General features: G+C 52.4%; 1 protein-coding gene across 1 annotated transcript; it reads left to right on the top strand.

Annotated features, from left to right (window-relative positions):
* The first annotated feature begins 2384 nt into the window (after nucleotides 1-2384).
* Nucleotides 2385-10437, top strand: KCNK9 (potassium two pore domain channel subfamily K member 9). Its single transcript, XM_078874927.1, has 2 exons — nucleotides 2385-3230; nucleotides 9537-10437. Exons 1-2 carry the CDS (start codon nucleotides 2618-2620, stop codon nucleotides 10406-10408), a joined length of 1485 nt encoding a protein of 494 aa, XP_078731053.1. The 5' UTR covers nucleotides 2385-2617; the 3' UTR covers nucleotides 10409-10437.
* Nucleotides 10438-20136: the final 9699 nt, after the last annotated feature.

Here is a 20136-nt window from a genome sequence, read left to right as displayed (position 1 = left end):
CTACCCTCGGTGTAAGTGTACTGCAGCGAGGTGATGTGCAGTCTAACTAAAGCCTTTTCAGCCCTCTTCTTGGTAAATTGCCTCTGGGAATCTGTGCCCTCGTCTTGAATCAAAACGTGAATCTCGTCCCATTCAGTGGACCACGTGGCGACCATTCAGGAGGCCACGTGTCCTCCATTCAGTAGGTCACGTGGCTTCCATTCAGTAGGCCACGTGGCGTTCCCTAATATTTCAAGCCTCGCTCTCCTTGTCTAAGCGCCTTCCCATGTGGTAAGTTCTCTCCACGTATAGGATGAACTATCTCCGCTTAACGTTCCCCCAAGACACAGCAAAATACAATGATAATTCTACCCACCCTCCCCCACACCCTAACCCAGTCAAATTCTACACGCCATTCGGAGAAGAAACGTCTCACCTTTGTTCCCACGTGTGCCACTGGACGGGAGGTGAAAGGCATCATCATCATCGGCCACGTCACACTGGGTGTTTTTTTTTGTAGTCGAGGGAGGCGAGAGGGGGGGGGGTCCTACCTTCAGGAGGTAGGATGTGGGGGCGGCTTTCGTTGTAAATCGACCATGAAAAAGTAGTCGATTGCAATTATCAGTTAATCAATCAGCCCAATCGACCCATTGCCCCAGCACTACTTTGTTGCATATCCCCTTGGCTCGAGGGATCTCTGTTTTTAACCCCAACTTGAGCCCCCTATCAATTGCTTTGTGGATACAAGCGAGCATCCCATAAAATGTGCGCGCGTGTGTGTGTGTGCACATGTAAAATAACCCGTGCAGACGCCAGTCTTTACCCACACGTTAATTTCTTTTCATTGTCATTGTTCAAAGTCGTTAATACAGCTGTGCTCACAATGACAGGGATCAGGTGCCCACTGCAGCTTTACGCAAATGTTGTTGTTGTTGTTGTTCTCGGCCTGTAATTCTATCCCACACTGCCGTGTGCAAGGCCTCCCTCAATTCTCTTCCGTTCCTTTCATTAAAAACTCAAAATTCGTCCATAACACCGCCTCTAAAAGAAGGAAAAAATATATTAAATAAACGTCAGCGCTAACAATGTCTACAACTCTTCCGATTATATACTGGTTTTCTTTTTGAAGGCCACTGTTATTCACGCATGTTTTGAGGTTGTGGTTTTTAGTTGTTGTTGTTGTACTTGGGCACCGCTGCCAACGCAGCCACAGCAGCAACATCGGAGCGTTCCCTTTCCTTAGTTGCTCCATAACCAGTCGTGGCCTCCACTCCTGCCGTCTCCTTCGCTTCCCTTTTCTGGGTCTCCACAAATGCTCTGTGGGTACACTTGTGCGCGACTCTAACCGCACGTGCGCCCCACACTATGCGACACGACGAACAACAGTGCCCGGGGCACAAGGCGAAAGGCTGTAATTTGATGAGTGCCGAGAGCTATTATTATTAGATCGTTGTGCGTTGGCGTTAGATTTTGACGGCGGTGTTCGAATCTCCACTCCGAGCGTTTGCTTTCGTATTTGATGACTCCCATCGGCGACGCATGTACCCTTCTCTGTTAACTCACCCAGGGCTCCCGTGTTCAACCCATAGTCGCCTAACTCGCGTTCAACTCGGGCCACTGTCGTTAGAAAGTTAGGTCATCGCTGCCCGACAGGCAAGGTTGCAGCGAACACACACACAACAAAACCTTCGAATTGCACGGTTGGCTATGTACGGTGCGAAAGAAGTTCAACATACATACGACACATTAATTCGTTACTGCCAGAGGGGCGGGTGGCGGCGGCGGGGGGGGGAGGGAAATATGAGAGAGAGAAACACACAAGGTCGCGTCTTTTTTAATTGACACACACGGCGCGATTGAGAGTGTGATAGAGAGATAGAGAGGGAGCATAGCAAATAAAAGGACGATGCCAATAACAAATCATGAGCAGGTGTTGCGTGTCTCTTGAGCGGTTGGGGTCTGGGTACTAGACAAGTTGTTTTTTTTTATCTTGGCGGCGCTATTGGAAGCAGCGCGCCCCCCGCCGCTGCCGCATCAGCTGCTGCCGTTAGCACCGCGGACAGCTCCAGACTGCCCGTCCCGCCTTAAGCTCGACCCAGCAGAGAGTAGCAGCAGCAGCAGCAGCCGCGCCGGCGGTGGTGGTGGTGGTGGTGGCGGCGGCTGGCAGGCGGGGGGGAAGAGCGGGGGAGGAGGCAGTCATTTTGTTTCATCCAACTTTCCTTCCTACTCCACCACTCGTTCTTCATGATTTTAATATTCTCTTTCAGAATCCTAGTTTTTTCTTTTCTTTCAAAAGCCACTGCGCCTCTCGAACGCGTCGAGGTTAATAATAGCTCGTTCGCTGTGTACGTCCCAGCGCAATTACATACAGCACGCTGCGCGTCTATTTTTAAACATCGCGCCGAGCCTAGGAGCGTTCGCCAGATTTTTTTTTATTGTTGCTGTTGCCGAGTGCTGCCGAGCCCAGAGCCTCCACCCCCCACCTCGCCCCCCTCACGCGACCCTCCCCCCCCCCCACCGCCGCCACCGCGACCGCACCACCACAAGTTGACGGTTCTCCCCGCGCCGATGCCGCCGAGTCGCGCCGGCGACGGCGGCGCCAGGCGCTCGCAACGATGGTGACGAGCCGACTTCGCCCATGGCTCTAAACCGGGAGAACTGCCTCGATCGCATTCTGCGATACCTCGGCTTGCGGCTACCGGGCTCGCGTCGCTCCAGCAGCATCCTGTGCCTCTCGAACCGCTCCGACGACCGCCTCGACCAGGGACGACACCAACACCACCACCACCACCACTACCACCGCCGCCAGCAGCAGCAGCAGCAGCAGCACCGCCACCATGAAGCGCACCGAGTCTCGCAGCCAGGGCACGGCTGCGGCGGCGAGGGTCGGGACGCGCACCCCTGGGCGAACCGCGTGCGGGGCGCGCTGAGCGGAGATGCGATGTGGATGCGGCACGTCGCGGAGGCGATGCAGAGTCAGAACGCGCGCACCGTCACTCTGATCGCGGTCACGTTCGCCTATCTGCTGCTCGGCGCCCTGGTCTTCGAGGCGTTCGAGTCCAAGAACGAGGTGGAGGAGAGCGGCAAGCTGCAGAGCAGGGAGGACGCGCTGAGAACCAAGTACAACATCAGCAAAGACGACTACCGTGACATGGAGAGGCTCGTGATCGAGTCCAAGCCGCACAAGGCTGGGGAGCAGTGGAGATTCTCGGGCTCGTTTTACTTTGCCATCACGGTCATCACGACCATCGGTGAGCGCGCCCCGGGTTCCTCCTGCGCGCGGCACCCCTTCCCAGTCGCGTGTGATCTTTGGGGAGAGAGGTTGTTCGTGGGTGTTGGTGAGTGTGCGTATGGAGTGGGGAGCGATAGTGTAGCGGTTAGCGCGCTGCGCTATGAACCTAGCGACACGGGTTCGATTCCCGCTCACTGCCAACATCAGTGACAATTATCTGAACCGGTCCCGGGCCTCCCCTAGGTCGACTAAGCCTCAAATTAGTACCTGGTGCGGTGTGTAAACATTGCCACTAGGGAGACAAAGGCGGTCGGGCGTGGTGCTGGCCACCCACCCCCTCGTGTACCGTTCTGGCCTTCATAGGTGCTCGCTAACAGCACTTGTCCCTACAGTCTGTTAAGGCTATAGAGGGGATCTTTATCTTTGTGCGTATGGAGTGGAGGAGTTAGCGCGGTACGCTACAAAGTCGGCGACCCAAGTTCGATTCCCGCTCATGATCGACACCAACGACGATGTGCTGAACCGGTCCTGGGCCTCCCCTAAGTTGATTCAGCCTCAAATGTTTACACACCACGCCAGAGTACCTGGTGTGGTGTGAGGAGATAAAGGCGGCCGGACGATGTGCTGGCCACCCACCCCCTCGTTTACCGCGCCGGCCTTCGTAGGTGCTCGCTAACAGCACTTGCCCCAACAGTATGTTACGGCTATACGGGGGATCTTAGTCTTTGTGTGTGCGTGCGTGGCTTATTTGTGGGGAGCGGGGGAGCGGGTAGTCATCGTCGCGTTTCCCTACGAACCCGGCCACCCGATGTTCGATTCCCGGTCACGACCAATCACAGTGGCGATATACTTGAACCGGTCCTGGGCATCCCCTGAACTGACTGCGCAGTGTGTAAACTTCAACACTGGGGAGACAAAGGCGGCCGGCCGCGGTGCTGGTCACACACACACTCTGGTGTGTCTGTGCCGGCCTTCATACGTGTTTGCGCACTGCACTTTCCCCAACAGTTTGCTAAGGCTATCCGGATGATCTTTGTCTGTGTACATCATAGTTTTGTGCTGCGTGTGTTAAAGTATCTGCAATCGTTATCATGCCCGTCGGCGTTGTTGTTTAGAAGTAGGTGTGTGTTGGTTTTCTTAATCCAGCAACAATCTAAGTACATTTTTACATTATTAATGATATTCTAGATTTGAAGTTTTCGTGACTGCAAGGATTCATACTCTGTTTTTTTTCGGTAAAGTAACGTAGGTAAAAAATAATAATAAATTAAATCACGACGTTTCGGGCGCAACACAAGCGTCCTTCTTCAGGTGGGGACAACTATTTCTCCAGGTAAACCTCGCCGTGTCTCAGGAACCCCTTTTCTGGAGCTCTCTGTGTTTGGATGTTTGACCAGAGCATTTTCAATTAATCGTAACGAGAGTAAGATGTGGCATTCATTCATTCATCCAGGAAGCCTCGCTGAGACTCGAGACTTATTTTTTTATCTTTCATGAGCACCCTGTGGTGGGATGTTTGGTCATTCCCATTAAACGAGAGTTGCTTTTTGGACGTGTGGAGCAAGCTGTTGGGTGCCCGGAGAAAGTCCCTCCATAGCGAGTGGGTAACGCTCTCGCTTGCTCAACGGCAGAATGCGGTCAACGTGGGGTCTGAATGCGGCAATTGGTGATGGTCTCATGGCGTTCCAGAGTTTTCTCGTGAGTTCATTTGCCCGGCCTTGAGAGATTTGATTAAGCGTGGTCGGGGTGGGAGGGGGGGGGTGATCAGAAGACTTACCGTTCAGACACGTGTGCTCATGGAGCAATGTCCAAGCATGCAGCGTTAGAAAGTCTCGTGAACGCTGGACGTTTAAATTTTGCGTTCGTCTTAATGCAACTTTTCAGATCACGGTTCACTCACCACGTTGGATGATCTAACAACAACAAAGACGTAATGTATGCGATGATCTTTAGAGGAGATTGAGTATCTTAGCGTCGTCTATGCATTGCGGTTAAACGACTTAATATCAACCGTTGGGGGGAAAAGGTTACCTGGGCTACGAACGATGATGATCGATTGATGATCGATGGTCAAAAATAAATGACGGAGTGAGAGCCAAGGAATGGATCCGAGCAGATGGAGCGATGGTCAAGTCCGCTGATGTGTAGGTGCTGGGTGAATTATAAACATCGCAGATCGTGGAAGGTAAAAGCAGTGGACTGATCGTGGCCGATGATAAGTACTGGAAACATTCATAATGCAGGGTTTTTGGGGGGTTAAATCGCGTAAATATAAATGTGTCGTTAAACCCGCCCACCACCCTACAGCCAATTTAGTAAGGTTTGTCACGTAAACAGAACGTGCCAATTCGTTACTAGTACAGCACACCGATTGTTGGAGAGCAATTACAAATCTAGTTGCCGCCTGATGATGCCGGTTGTAATTACTGGCGAAACGTCGTGGTTGCTGGATTTGATATTGGTTGCGAAAGCCTCCTACGTATTGTTGAACTGACTGTAAACATTCTATCCGTGATATCGTCATTTGACATCGCGGCATTCGTGACAATTGAATTCCCACGACGCTGTACGTTAATTATATACAATGGCCAAATCCTATTTATTATATCTTACTAACGAGCAAATGGGGACGAAAATAACCCCCCCCCCCCTTCCGAAAGTAAGATGTGAATAATAAACAAATACATTTGCGCCAACAGCACAGAACAACGAAAAAGAGTATCACAGCGGGGGGGGGGCTGGAGGGGGGGGTGGATTTTAGTCGATCAAAGTCAATCCAAGGACCGCGCCGTTTCTCATTCCATTCGCGGGTCGTCTCACGAGGAGGGGACGGGGCAGGCGCCAGGGTCGAGAGGTCACAGGGGTCACGATCGCCTCTCGGCGGTCAACAGGGCCCTCGGTCCGTGAGCAGGGGGGCGACTTGGAAGGTGTCATCCAAATTGAATCGTTTAACGGGAATTTGACAAACTGTAGACGCTCACCCCCGACGGTCAACAGGGCCCTCGGTCCGTGAGCAAGGGGGCGACTTGGAAGGTGTCATCCAAATTGAATCGTTTAACGGGAATTTGACAAACTGTGGACTACCCCCCCCCCCCACCACCGATCTCCCTTCTCCCCTGGCGCCGACACACAACTGGGCTACCCCTCACGTCCACGTGAATCACGACGGTTAGTAATACAGAGCGCCCCGTGAATTTTGCACGCGTGCGTGTCTGCATGGTGAACTTCTTTCGCGCGCCGTACGCAGCCGACCGTGGCAATCGGAGGCGCGGGGAAAGGACAACGAACTGAAGACAAACAGCCGTTCCGCAGACATTAGTTGCCAATGTATAAGCGTGATTGCGGTGTGCTAACCACTGCGCCACGGCTCCTCCCACCACGCGGTGATTTGTCGCCGACAAAATGTATGAAATAAAGAGTTATTATTTTAATCTGTTTTCATCAGCTATGCTTAGATATGGCGCTTCAGAAAGCGTATCCGTGTCGTATAAAGAAAGCAATCGTACTGCGTATTGGTGGAGCGGTGGCGCAGTGGTTAGCGCACTTCCATTACAACCCGGGCACCCGAGATTGATTCCGGGCCACGGCTAACATCAGTTGGCGAGTGATACCCGAACCGGTTCTGGGCTCCACACCTTCAACAAACCCACACTAACCAGCGTGGGGAAGTATGGCCCAGATAACCCCCCCCCCCGTGATGGAGACGGCATTGGGAGGACTGCGTACAGCTGTGTGCTGTAGTGACATCGAATTATTTGACGATGCTGCCACTGCTGATCCTGCGTTGGCAGTGGTGCAACAACCTGATGATGATTGCTTGTGTTGCAATCGAAACGTCGTAGTATGCTATTATTTTATTTATTATTTTATCTTTATACGTGACTTTACCGAAAGAACCAAAGAATAATTCCTGCAGTCACGAAAGCTCCAAAATTAAGATTCAACAACAGCAACTCAACGCATGTATCAATAACAATGTGGGCCTTCAAAGGTAAGATATACAATGGGCGACGTTTCGACGAATGACCCTTCCTCATAGCACATCGATCATTAGTGTCCTCCCACACGTGAACACGCATGCATTTGCCGAGAACACCTTCACGTCTAGAGGAGCGCCAGAACTTGAGCAATTGTTGGTAGCTTCAACGCTGCTGCGTTCCCACTCCTCTGCGGTTCCTCCTCGCCCCCCCCACCTCCCCGTGTCACGGCGGGTTACGATGTGACATTATTACGTACAATTAACTTTAAAATAACGCCGAAGTGTACGCTCCACATTTCGCACGCGGTAACGCGATACGGGGGGTGATTGTATCGGTTACAGCAGAGGCGGCGCAGGAGCGCAATTGCGCAATGAGTCCGGTTAACCGAGTTGGCTTCCCGCCCATGACTAACATCAGAGGCGAGCGAGGTCTGAATTGGCTCTGGTGCTGTGGCCTTCGCCCAACTGAGCAGCGTTGGTGAAGTATGGTCAAATCACCCACCCCCCTGGCCGACGCGAGCTTGGAGAGGCCTTCATCCAGCAGTGGATTGATAACGTTGCTGTAGATTCTTATTATTACGACTGTCACAATGGTGATGAGTCCCTTGCATCGCGGGTTTGCCGACGACTTCGCGGGTAGGGGTGTGGGGGAGGATAGAGCGCCGATATTACACACGCAAAAACAATGATGATTTTAATCTTTCGTGACTGCAGGAATCCATCCTCTCTGGTTCTTCCGGTAAAGTCACGTAGTTAGAAGAAAAAATACAAAAAATAAAACACGACGTTTCGGCCGCTTGTGTTTCGACCGAAACGTCGTGTGTTCTTTTATTTATGTTTTCTATCTACGTGACTTTACCGAAAAAACCAGAGAGTACAAAACACAATAATATCGAATAAGGTGCGGCGATGAAGCGGACAAGAAATCCTCACAAAAACAATCGCGCCGCCCCTGCTGGCGAGTGGAGAACGCTGCACAAACACAACATCGGTGCCAATTAATAGAACTTCCCCGCGGGCGTCATCGCCTGGGGCAGGTTTATCATCCCTCGATATGATCGCAGGGCAATGGAAAAGTCGCAGAAACGCCAAGCGACTATCAGGTGACCGTAGTTGTGAACGTGTAAACCAGACGAGGATATCTGTGCAGTGTGTGATGCGTGGTTGGTGGCAGAGGTCGCAACCGGGTACCCGATACCCGTACCCTACCCCATACCCGGCTACCCGTACCCGGCCGGGTACGGGTAGACCGTGAGTCACTGGTGATTAACTGTTTGTCACTAATTTCCCAACGTCTTGTCTCGTCTCACAATTCAAGTTTCTAGAATCAACCCACCCGCGCCTGCAACATGGCATCATCCCAGAGGTCGCAATCAGGTACCCGATACCCGTACCCTACCCGTACCCGGCCGGGTACGGGTACCCGTTTGCGACCCTGGTACGGCCGGGTACGGGTAAGGAATCAAAACCCGTTTGCGACCTCTGGTTGGTGGACTGCGTCGACGACGTGCCAAGTGGCGGTTGTATACGTTGAGTGCGGGGAACACATCGACACCGTGTTGAGTGAGCGCACGTGTGTCTCTGTGTTGCCAGAGTGTCTGGCGTGTCTGGCGTGTGTGTGTGTCTGTGTGGTTTGTGTCTATTTGGGGTGTCGCTGTAGTACGTGACTGCGGGTCATGTGGCCGTGATACGCAGCTGACAGGAACGTGTTGGTGGTGTGTATATCTGGGGTGATGTGTGACACTGTCGTGTTGTGTGCCTGTGTGTCTCCATGTGATGCGTACCTGTGTGTGGTGTGTGTGTGTGTGACATGTGCCTATGGCATGTTCCTGCGTGGCTTTGTGTGCCATGTGACTGTCTGTGATGTGGCTGTGTTGGTGTCTCGCTCTGTTGGCGGTGTGCGTCTCCTTGGAACGTGTCGTTGCGGTGTGAGCCCCTTGTGTTGAGGTGTGACCGCGTTGGCACACCGCTGCGCGACGTGCCTTTGCGTTGGCAGTGTGATGGCCCGTTGTGAATTCACAGTGCCACTCACAGGACCGGCCCGGCACTGCATCTCGGCCCGAGTGCAATGGGCAACCCAGAGTGGACCTGCAACCCAACAGACACTCTCACTCGAACCCTCGTATTCACAGAGGGACATCACCCGAATTTTCCAGCTGCTTCTATGGTGGCCGCTGCTCCCCGTTCTGGCTTCTTTTTGTGTTTGTTTGTTTGTTGTTCTGGCAACAATCCCTCTTGTCCGAGGCATCATCCCTCCTGGCCTGCGGATGCTGACATCCGCCAACGCGTGTCCGCGTGTCTCCCCCCCCCCCCCCTCTATTGTTTTGTTTTCCCCCCACCCCCGAGGCTACGGACACTCGGCGCCCAACACGAACAAGGGCAAGGTGTTCTGCATGTGCTACGCGCTCCTGGGCATCCCGCTCACGCTCGTCATGTTCCAGAGCCTGGGCGAGCGCATGAACACCTACGTGAAGCGCCTGTTGCGGAGGCTCAAGAAGTGCGCGGGCCTCAAGAACACCGAGGTGTCGACGCGCAACATGGTGACCGTGGGGCTGCTGTCGTGCGCCGGCACCCTCTGCATCGGTGCCGCCGCATTCTGCCACCTGGAGAACTGGCTCTTCTTCGACGCCTTCTACTTTTGCTTCATCACGCTCACCACCATCGGCCTGGGCGATTTCGTGGCGCTGCAGAAGGACAACGCGCTGCAGGACGACCACCTGTACGTGGCCTTCAGCTTCATGTACATCCTCGTGGGGCTCACGGTCATCGGCGCCTTCCTCAACCTCGTGGTGCTGCGCTACCTGACGGTGAGCGGCGAGGACGAGGAGGTGGCGGTCTCGGGCGGCGAGGAGAGGGAGTCTCTGCGGCCGGGCAAGGGAGGCGTCCTCCTGCGCCTGCACGGAGGCTCCACGGACAGCCCCGACCTGCAGTCCGTGTGCTCGTGCATCTGCTACGGACACCGCGAACGACAACAACAACATCAGCAGCAGCAGGAGCAGCAGCAGCAGCAGCAGCCTCGGCCGCGCTTTCTTGACGGCTGTCGCTCCAAGGTAGACGCGAGCCGCGGCCTCGTGTGCGGCTCGCTGTCCTACCAGCTGGAGGAGATCTCCCCTAGCAAGCTGACCGGCAGGCTCCACTCGTCGGGACTCAGCTCCGCGTCGGGACTACACAGCTCGTGGCGGGACAGTGGGAGGTTCTCCCGCAGGAGTTCCATGTAGGACCCCCCCCCACCCCACACACACACACCCCCCCCCCCCCCCCTCTTACACGTGCCATCGACGACGAGCAATGGTTGTGCCTCCCTCTGATCTCGTCTGGACTGGACTGGACGGAAGGTGGACACCGCTCACTGGTCGGCGAGCGACGTTTCGCCGGTCACTCGTGCCGAGGGAAGCGCGCGTTGCGCCAGGAAGCTTTCGTGAAACGCGACCGGGACGGTCTCTTTCGGGGCTTGGACCCGCGAGGAGGAATAATGCGCGTCGAGGCTGTTCAGGCAGACGCGAGGTCGCGATCGGCATTGGGGATACGCAACATCGAGGCAAAGCGCCTACCGTGAACAGGGGGACGCGCCCGCGGTGCTAATGGTGAGGCCACCCGAACCGGCGATCCCAGAGATCGACCGGGTGGATCTCCCCGGGTAGAAACGACGGCGCAGGTTGAGTAAACCTCCACCTCTGTCGCACGTGCACGTTATTTAAACAATGGGAGTGCCGGCAAGCGAGTCAATGGTTCAGTGGTTCAGGGCACGCGTGGTGGGGTAAAGTGTGGGCAACTCCCACGTCCTCCCAAACACCTTCTGGTCGGCAATGAAGGGCAGGTCGAGTGGGGGGGGGGGGCGGCGCGGGGCGGTACCTTCCGCCAGCAACGGCATTGACGAGGAATTGCAGGGCTGCGCTTTCACCTTCACACCTCCCATTAGAGACACTGCAGAGAGCGGTTCGAGCGTCAGCGACATCTCCTGCCGAAGCTTCACTGTTAGAAGTCGAAGTCATCATTTTTTTTTGGCTTAAAAAAAAACGTGGCGTCATTCTGGCACGAAAATTTGCCACTCAAAGCGCCATCGCATTAATACTCAGCTATAAAAAAAAATATTATATCTATCTACTGCCAGATGAAGGCCTCCCCACGCCGTGTCGGTCACGGGAATTGTTTGACCATACATCACCACGTTTGTCAGTGCGAGTGAGTCATATCAGAGGGAGGCTGCAGGTGCAGTTCAGATGTCACAGGCCAACTAATGTTAGCCTGCCCGGGAATGGAACTCAAGTGGGCCGGGGGGCTGGTAGGTTCTTAGCGCAATGCGCCAACCATTACACCATCGCTCCACCCCCACCACATTGTTCTAAAGGGATGGGTGCTGTGAGGGGGGGTGGGGTGAATGGAATTCGCTGACATTTGTGTGGTGGCGAAGCAGGCGTCTCAAACCACAATGTTCTTGCTTCCCCATTCTGCAGCTCAACCGTTCCGTGCTTACCAATAATTTCCGCTCTAATGTAAAATACAATTCATCTTCAGTGGAGGAGGTGGGGACTGGACGATTTTTCTGAATATTTTGGGGGGCAATGGGGGTGGTTGGAGGGGGATTGTGACGCACAGGGCAGGTCCAGGTGTATGCGCGTGCACCTGGACTGATGCTGCCCCACATGCACGCGAAGTGCTCCACAGTGCTCGGGTAAACTCCTCGTTCCTGCCTTGAAACCAGCCCCATCGCCTCTCCCTGGCCCCGCCCACAGCTACCAACAGGAGTACCCCTTTCACTACCACAACCCCTATCACTACCCCTATCACTACCCCTACCCCTTTCACTACCCCAACCCCTATCACTACTACCCTTATCACTACTACCCCTATCACTACCCCTATTACTACCCCTACCCCCTTCACTACCCCAATCCCTATCACTACCCCAACCCCTATCACTACCGCTATCACTACTACCCCTATCACTACCCCTACTCCCTTCACTACCCCAACCCCTATCACTACTACCCCTATCACTACCCGAACCCCTATCACTACCCCAACCCCTATCACTACTACCGCTGTCACTACTACCCCTATCACTACCTTCACCGCTTCCCCCTACCCCACCTCCTCCTTCACCACTCCCGCCTGTTCTCCTGCAACCTTTAACTGCACTCTCCCACAATCATCTCACGTATCGTTTTACGATTGCTGCAAAGCGCATTGGATTAAATCGCAGTAGGCATCTCGATACGATTAGACGAGAAGGGGCACTCGGCGATCCCAGTTTCCTACGCACAGACGAAGCGCTTCACACCTGCGCACCACGAGGCGTTGCTCTGGGCTGCTCTGTTGGTTGTTAGCCGAGAACTGGGCTGTCATCCGATTGTTAAAGTAATCGATTGATCTACCGATTATCGATTGTTTGTGCATTGCACGACAAATCGGGCAGCAACAACAACAATAACAGACACCTGTTGTGAAAAAAATAAGAAAAAGTAAATTCTGTTCCTGCATGTGCCGCTGGACGGGAGGTGAGCGACGGGGCTTGGTGACGTCTTCGGCGTCATCAGCCGCGTTACGCTGGGCGTGGCCGAAAGGGAGGGGGGGTTTCCCGCCTTCAGGTTACAAGATGTGGGAGCGGCCGTCCGTTTTTTTCAATTTGCCCACTAAAAATTGTCAATTACAATCTTCTGTCGATTTATCGACCTAACCCAGTAAAGGTCCCAGCTCCGGTGAGCTCTGTCCCTGTCATCATTACCGTCTCGTGCAGAGTGCGCACGGTGCATTCGCGTGACCGTCACCCGCAAAACTTATCAAAGCTTCTTTTAATAATTAAGGTTTTTTTGCTTAGTTCGCGTAAGTATAAATGCGTCGTAACCCTCTACCACCCGACACAGCCAATCGGTAAGGGTGCGTTGGAGAGTGAATCCACAACATTTACACTTGATTTGAAGTTTTCGTGACTGCAGGAATCCATACTCTTTGGTTCTTTCTGTAAAGTCACGTAGGTAGAAAATAAATTCAAAATTACGACGTTTCGGGCGCAACACAAGTGCCCGTCATCAGGTGGAAACAACCACTGCAATAGACAATTGCTTATAATTAAGAATTGCTTATTGCTGTGGTTGTTTCCACCTGCTGACGGGCACTTGTGTTGCGCCCGAAACGTCGTAATTTTGAATTTATTTTGTACCTTAGTGACTTTACCGAAAGAACCAAAGAGTAACATCTACAATTCGCCTTAACGCGGATGCTGCCACGGCATTGCAAATGAAGCGCCTGCTCGCGATCCAATGGATACGTAAACACACGGAACGTTGGGCCGACGTTGCATCAACGTTCGTCCGACGGTTCCAACCACGTGCCAACCAACGTTGGCCCAACGATAAACGTTTACAGGAGTATACAGCCCATACTTTGGAAGTTGGGGGCGGGGGTTTGGGGTGTCTGTCCCACGAGCGAATGTTTCCCAGCGGTCATTGGTTCTGTGACACAAACTCACGGTGTGTGGTGCAAGGTCTTTGTTGTTGTGTTTGTGTAGTGTAGCGGTGAGCGCTACGCTGCACTACACGAAACCGGCGACTCGAGTTCGATTGCCGTTCACGGCCAGCACCAGTGACGATTATCTGAATCGGTCCTGGGCCTCCACCTAGGTCGACTCAGCCTCGAATGAGTACCTCGTGTTGCACGTAAACATCGCCACGAGGGAGACGAAGGCGGCCCGGCGTGGTGCTGGCCACCCACCCCCTCGTGTGCCATGCCGGCCTTCATATGTGCTCGCTAACAGCACTTGCCCCAACATTCTGTTAAGGCTATACGGGGGATCTTTGTGTGTTTTTTTGCTTGTTTGCGTTGCTGTGGGGGATCCTCAGAGCGTTATTTGGAGTGCTCCTGCCAACACCCATATGGTAATCCAGCAACATTTGTTCACAATCCTGACTCTGGACCGGCTTCGACATCCCGCGTCTCATCAGCAGTGTCAGGGTTGTCAAACAAATTCCGCTCGATGCTATTGGCCTGAAACGCCAGCAGGTTGGAGCACAGACAGGATCCATGTCGTTATGGATTAGGGGAATTCAATTGAACCACAATGAGGCTGCATCTACACAGCTACTGGCTACCGACTCGCTGCCGAACCTACTGTTTGTCCACGCTACTGTGTATTCAAAGTAAACAAAAAAAAATCAACATAATCCTCAATATCACTGTGTTGCCTGACAATGGCTAAATTTCTATATCATAGGCGACGATTCGGGGAATGGCGCTTCTTCATGGCACATCAATCATCACGTGTGCTCTGAAGAAGGGGCATTGCTTGAAACGTCGCCTATTATATATTTTAAGGACACATCGTTATATATGTTGCGTAGTCGTCGTTAATTGTGCTTGTGTGCCATCTTAACAGCCGCAGCATCAGCAGATAATCCGTGCGTTCCGTCATCAGCTTCATCAGTATCACGAACCTAGTTTCTAAACATTTTGTAGAGGTGTCCGGACCCCCCTCCCACGACACCCCCAGTTTATTGCCCCCCCCCCCCCTCCTTAAAGGAAACAAATTCGACGGAGAAAGAGAAACAAGAAGTTTCACCCAACCCCGAGCCCCAGCGCTCGTTCCACGTGTCTGTTGAGAAAGAATGCCAGCCGTGTCATCACCGCCCTCTGGTGGTGGCGACGGTGGTGGTGGTGCCGGTGAACTGAAATTGATTACAGCTATAAGGCCGAAATGTTGAGTTACCCAGTAAACTTGCCAGCCAACGTTGGCTCAACGTTGAGCTAACGTTGGCATGTTTACTGGGAAGGCTAATATAAAAACAAACTAAAAGTAATAATTATCGCCGTTGTAGAGAATACAAATAACGACAAATAACCAATGTCTCTTTCAATATAGCCGTTTCTCTACAGTAAAATGTAAACGTAAGTTGCATTGCGGCTGATGGTTTTAAGAAATGCTCGCATTCTTTTACGTGATTAGTCGGATTATTTTTCACCTTATTTATTTGATCATTTAAAAACCGGTCACCAGAAATCGTCGTTTTGAAATGCAATTCTCATCAGTGCCAGACTAATATGGTCACGCACCTACCCGAATATAAGACGCAGCCCCCCCACCCCACCCCCTCCCTCTCCAAATGTTCTCTTTAAAATACAAAGGAAACAAACGTGCGTCTTATAATCCGGCGAACGCGGTGTTAGCACCGCGGCGCAGTGAAGGCCGCGGCCGTGGAGCCCTCTGGCGAGCGGGGAGCGATGGCACAGTGGTTAGCGCACTGCGCGAGTTCACATTCCCGTTCACTGCCAATGTCTGTTACGAATCGCTGAACCGGATCCTGCGCATCGTTTAGAGATCGCCTCGTGCTCGAATGAGTACCTGGTGCAGTATGTAGCACTGGGGAGACAAAGGCGGCCGGGCGTGTTTCAGGCCACACCCACCCTCTCGTGTGCCGTGCCGGCCTTAAAAGGTGATCGCAAACAGCACTTTGCCCCAATAGTCTTTTAAAGGCTATACGGGGGATCTTTGTCTTTGTATCTGCCCAAAGGTCTGACTACCAAGTTTGAGTTAACTATCCATAAATACTTGTCAGTGGTGAGTCGTCGCTTCATTTGTAACATGGGCCTCCACTACGTCGACTCGGCCTCAAATGAGCACCAGCACGGTGCAGTGTGGCAACACCGGCAACGGAGAGACGACGCGAAGCATTCTGCATCTTATTTATTTAAAACAAATATATTGCCAAATTAAGTGGAAATTTGATTTCACGTGAATCTTTTTCGTTTAGTCTTTGTTCGAGCCCGTCAATTCTCAACGCCCGAGTAGCCGCTTTAACAATGCGTGGCTGAAAAACCTGGATTCGTTCCCAGATGTTCGGCAGCTTTGGTGGAATTGAATGATCGGGTAATTGCTCTCCCAATGTTAGCTGAAACAAAAGAAATCCGTATCCGCCCTTCTCTTTGGCGGCTTCTTTTCCCCGATGTCTGCTCCCCCCAACCGCATGATCAATAACTCTCGTGGTGCTGTCGGTTGCTGGCCGCTTGGCGCGTTGGGCCTTTGAGGTTGTGCTCAGCCTCAACCCTTGCCCCGTCGAGCCCTCCCCGTCTCTCTCTCGATGGCGAGAGTCACCGCAAGTGCTTCACGCCCTTGACGATCGCGCCCACACTTGTGCAACAGAGTGAACACGTTGTAATAACGGAGATGATCATTGTTGTAATAATTATAATCATGGTAATGACGATGTCACGTCATTTTCTTAGGAAAGTCTCATTGAGCTTCAGGTCAATTTTATTTGCCCACGAGGGGATATATTTGCATATATGGCCAATTCCATATATGGGGATGTATGGCCAGTTCAATTGGAATTCTTGCTTTGCATGTAAAATAGGATTTTTTTTAAACTAGTACCCGGAGAAAACCCACGCATGCGAGTGGACAATAAAAACAATAATACTCATCAACAGTCCACATCCGAGAGGTTCACGAACCCAAACTCGCTCTTCTCGCCGTCCCTCGGCCGCCCCATTGAGGGATTTGGGAGTTTCGCAGATCTCTGCATGATCCACCAACCCTTGCCTCCAAAGTGCTCGAACGCAGGCGTCGGCGCCGCCGCGAACCAGGTTCGACTCCGGGTCGAGTCTTCGTTGTCTCCTGCCCCGAGGGCTTCAATTTATTCACGGAATAATTACCGCGTGGCTCGTTAGACCGGAGCAGGGGACACACTGATGAAGGACACACACAAAAAAAGCTGTTCTAAAAGAAACGAGCTTTCAATCAGCATGATTGAAAAGTGCATAACCCCGGCGGCTTCGTCATATCGAAGGGAAGAGCGTTCCAGACGGCACACGGAAAGCGTATTCGAAATCGTGCGATTCAGTGGCCGTCTCTGTTCGATGGTTGTCCTGGCTCCGGGTGAAATGAAGCATGAAGCCCTGTCGTGTTACCCCCCCTCACCGAACCCCCTACTGCGGTTGCTGTGTCCCCTCTGTTCGCCACTTGGGAGCCCCGAGAGCTCTCCCCGTTCACGTCGAGTCCCTGCGCCGATGGTCGTAGAGCCCCAAGCCGAAGGCACCGCCGGGTTTCCGATTCGTTGGCGACGAGAAGAGTCTGCTGCGTGGGGGTTGTTCGCGGTTTGCGGAGCTGTCACGGCTCTCCGTCGTATTCTCTGGCTGGTGCACGCACGATGTCCCGACGTTTCGGCTCCTATTGTTGCCACCTGACCTAGGTTTTTTTAAAAATCTCTCTCTCTCTCCCTCCATGATTCGTCCTCCGTTTGCGGTAGCAATTTCTGTAAAATCTGTCAGCCTTCCCGGGACATTACAAATCCCGGTTGTTGTCAGTTGTGTGTTAGTAATAATATTGACGTACCAGGTGCACTTAGTTCTCCCCTCTTCTTCCCGTATTGTGAGATATTCTACTTTCCCGCACGATATTCGTTGGGTTTTTTTTTGTATCTCAGAGGTGGCAACCCCGTTCCCTTAACGCGTTGAGAGCTTCTGAAGGAACGAAATTGAGCAGTCTACTTTCTCCCCTGGATTATAAATCTGCTCCATTCCGTTTGTGGAAGATGCTCCCGGCACGTAGAGCGAAAGGTCGGACATTGTGGCGAGCAAAACGCGGTACGTCCCGAACACACATCGTAGAGAGAAGAAAACTACAACTTTTTAGTTTTTTTGTTTGTAAACTTGACTAATTTTCCTTGAAATTGGAGAAGCATATATAATGCATGTGTAAATGCCTTTCTTATCTTGCGTGGAATATAAATTAGTGACTCAAAAGACAAAAAGCTGTTTCATTACGTAAACATTAAATTGCATTTTAGTCGTTCGGCCTCGTTGAGCAGTGCTTTCCAGCAAACGAATGTTGCTGCGAATCTTAACATGATTTTGATTCGAATAAGTATTTTGTTTAGTTCACTGCCAAATAGCAGTCTTTTGCTCAATCTCCTTCCATGTCTGTGTGATCGTGAGCCTCTTTCTTGATTTCTGTGTGTGCCCCCAACCCCAGCCCACACACGACATGTTCACTCACAGCATCCACACACAACATCAACACACATCATCAACACACACGCATCACCACACACACGCATCAACACACATAGCATCACCACACACACGCATCAACACACACACACGCATCAACACACAGCATCAACACACAGCATCAACACACAGCATCAACACACACACAACACACACACCACACACACGCATCACCACACACACGCATCAACACACACGCATCAACACACACGCATCAACACACACGCATCAACACACACAGCATCAACACATCATCACACACACACGCATCAACACACACGCATCAACACACAGCATCAACACACACAGCATCAACATCATCATCTTTCCTTCCAGAACTTTCTTCATCAATGTTCTCACCTCCGCCATTGCGCCCGATCTCCATTTGCTCCATTTTCCAATTCGTCCCACCCTGCTCGCCACCACCTGGGCCGTCCCGAGACCCTCCTCCCCACGCTTTCTCTCCAGGTGTATATATTTGTTTTATGTGTTCGACCTACTTTCCCCCCAAAACCACCTTTGATTATTCGACCAAAAAGAATTGGAAAAAAACCCCATCATTCATTCAAATTGGAAACCCAGTGTCTGCCAAAGTTAGTGTTCAATGTATGAAAACATAACAATAGGATGTACCCTTTCTTGCAATAAAACAGCTTTAAAGATGTTCAAACACCAAATGACACCATTTGCAAGAACCTAGTCTGCATTAACCACACGTACTTGTGTTGAACATGCACACACACGTGCTCTGATAATACACGCATTGTCTTTGAAACCGATGGGCCTACACCAGAGACAGCCTTCATCATGGCCCAGACCAGAAAACGCCAAAAGGCGACCAATACAAAGACAACGCCACACGCATCAGAACATTTATTGCTCGGGGTGCCCCTTCTTTGCGCCGTCGTTTAAACGCCTGAATGAACCTGTGTCGGAAAACGTATACGGTACCATTTCTACACGGTTACACGCAACGTCTTAAAACCGCATGCATGGTGTTCATGAAACTATATTACCCACGTGTATGTTTTATGTTTCTTGTTTGGGAGATGTTGGTAGTGTGTGTGTGTGTGCGCGCGCGCGTGTTGAGTGTGTTGCAAATTGCACATTAGTGCCAGTGGCATCGTGTTAAAGAAGCCTGGCTTTGTGATTTTCCGAGGAGCTGCTTTGGAACTTCTGATATGCGGAGGAGTCAAATCTTAAGAATGTATTGGGCAGCACCGCTTGAGCGTGAGTTCTGCGACAGCCGTAGGAGCGGGGACTGCACAAAGCAAACGGCAGTGTACCGCTCCCTGCTCTATTTTGTACAATGGGATTTGGTTGGGATTGAGGTTTGAATCGGGGGGGGGGGGAGGGTTGTGACTCCTGTGTATGTAACTTTACTGCCACAAGGAGAACGAGGCATCAACTCCTCCTCCTCGGCTGCCGTCGAGGAATGCAGAATGTATGATATTGTACAGCTTTTTTTCTAATTTTTTGCATTAAAGAGCTAAACTTGCGTGATTCGAAAAAAAATACCGACGTTGTCATTCTGTGCCTCGAGAGTTGCGCGTTTGCCTCGCTCGGTCATCCCGCAGACGCACGGCGTGGACACGCACAGCCCCATCTCGATTGACAACTCAATTCTTTAGCGCTGCTTTGTTTGGTGCTGAGTTTCGGTGTCTTTCCCCCGCACCTCCGATGAGCACGGCTGGCTACGTACGGTGCGAGAGAAGTTCAACGTGCCGTGCGTACACAGCGGGGGCCGTCACCGTCGTCACGGTGGCTTCCCACACAAGAGCTCTACAGCCCCCCCCCTCCAACTCCCCCCCCCCTGACCCCCCCTCAGACAGCCCCTCCCCCCCCGACCCCGCCTCCGAACCTCCCCCCCCGACCCCGCCCCCCAACCCCCTCGACCCCCCCGACATCCCCCTCCGACCCCCCCCCCAACCCACCCCCCCAAACC

This window comes from Lampetra fluviatilis, chromosome 2, assembly GCF_964198595.1.
Source record: "Lampetra fluviatilis chromosome 2, kcLamFluv1.1, whole genome shotgun sequence".
Lineage (NCBI taxonomy): Eukaryota > Metazoa > Chordata > Hyperoartia > Petromyzontiformes > Petromyzontidae > Lampetra > Lampetra fluviatilis.
The sequence above is the reverse complement of the archived record's forward strand: the minus strand, read 5'-3'. Positions and strand labels throughout refer to the sequence as shown.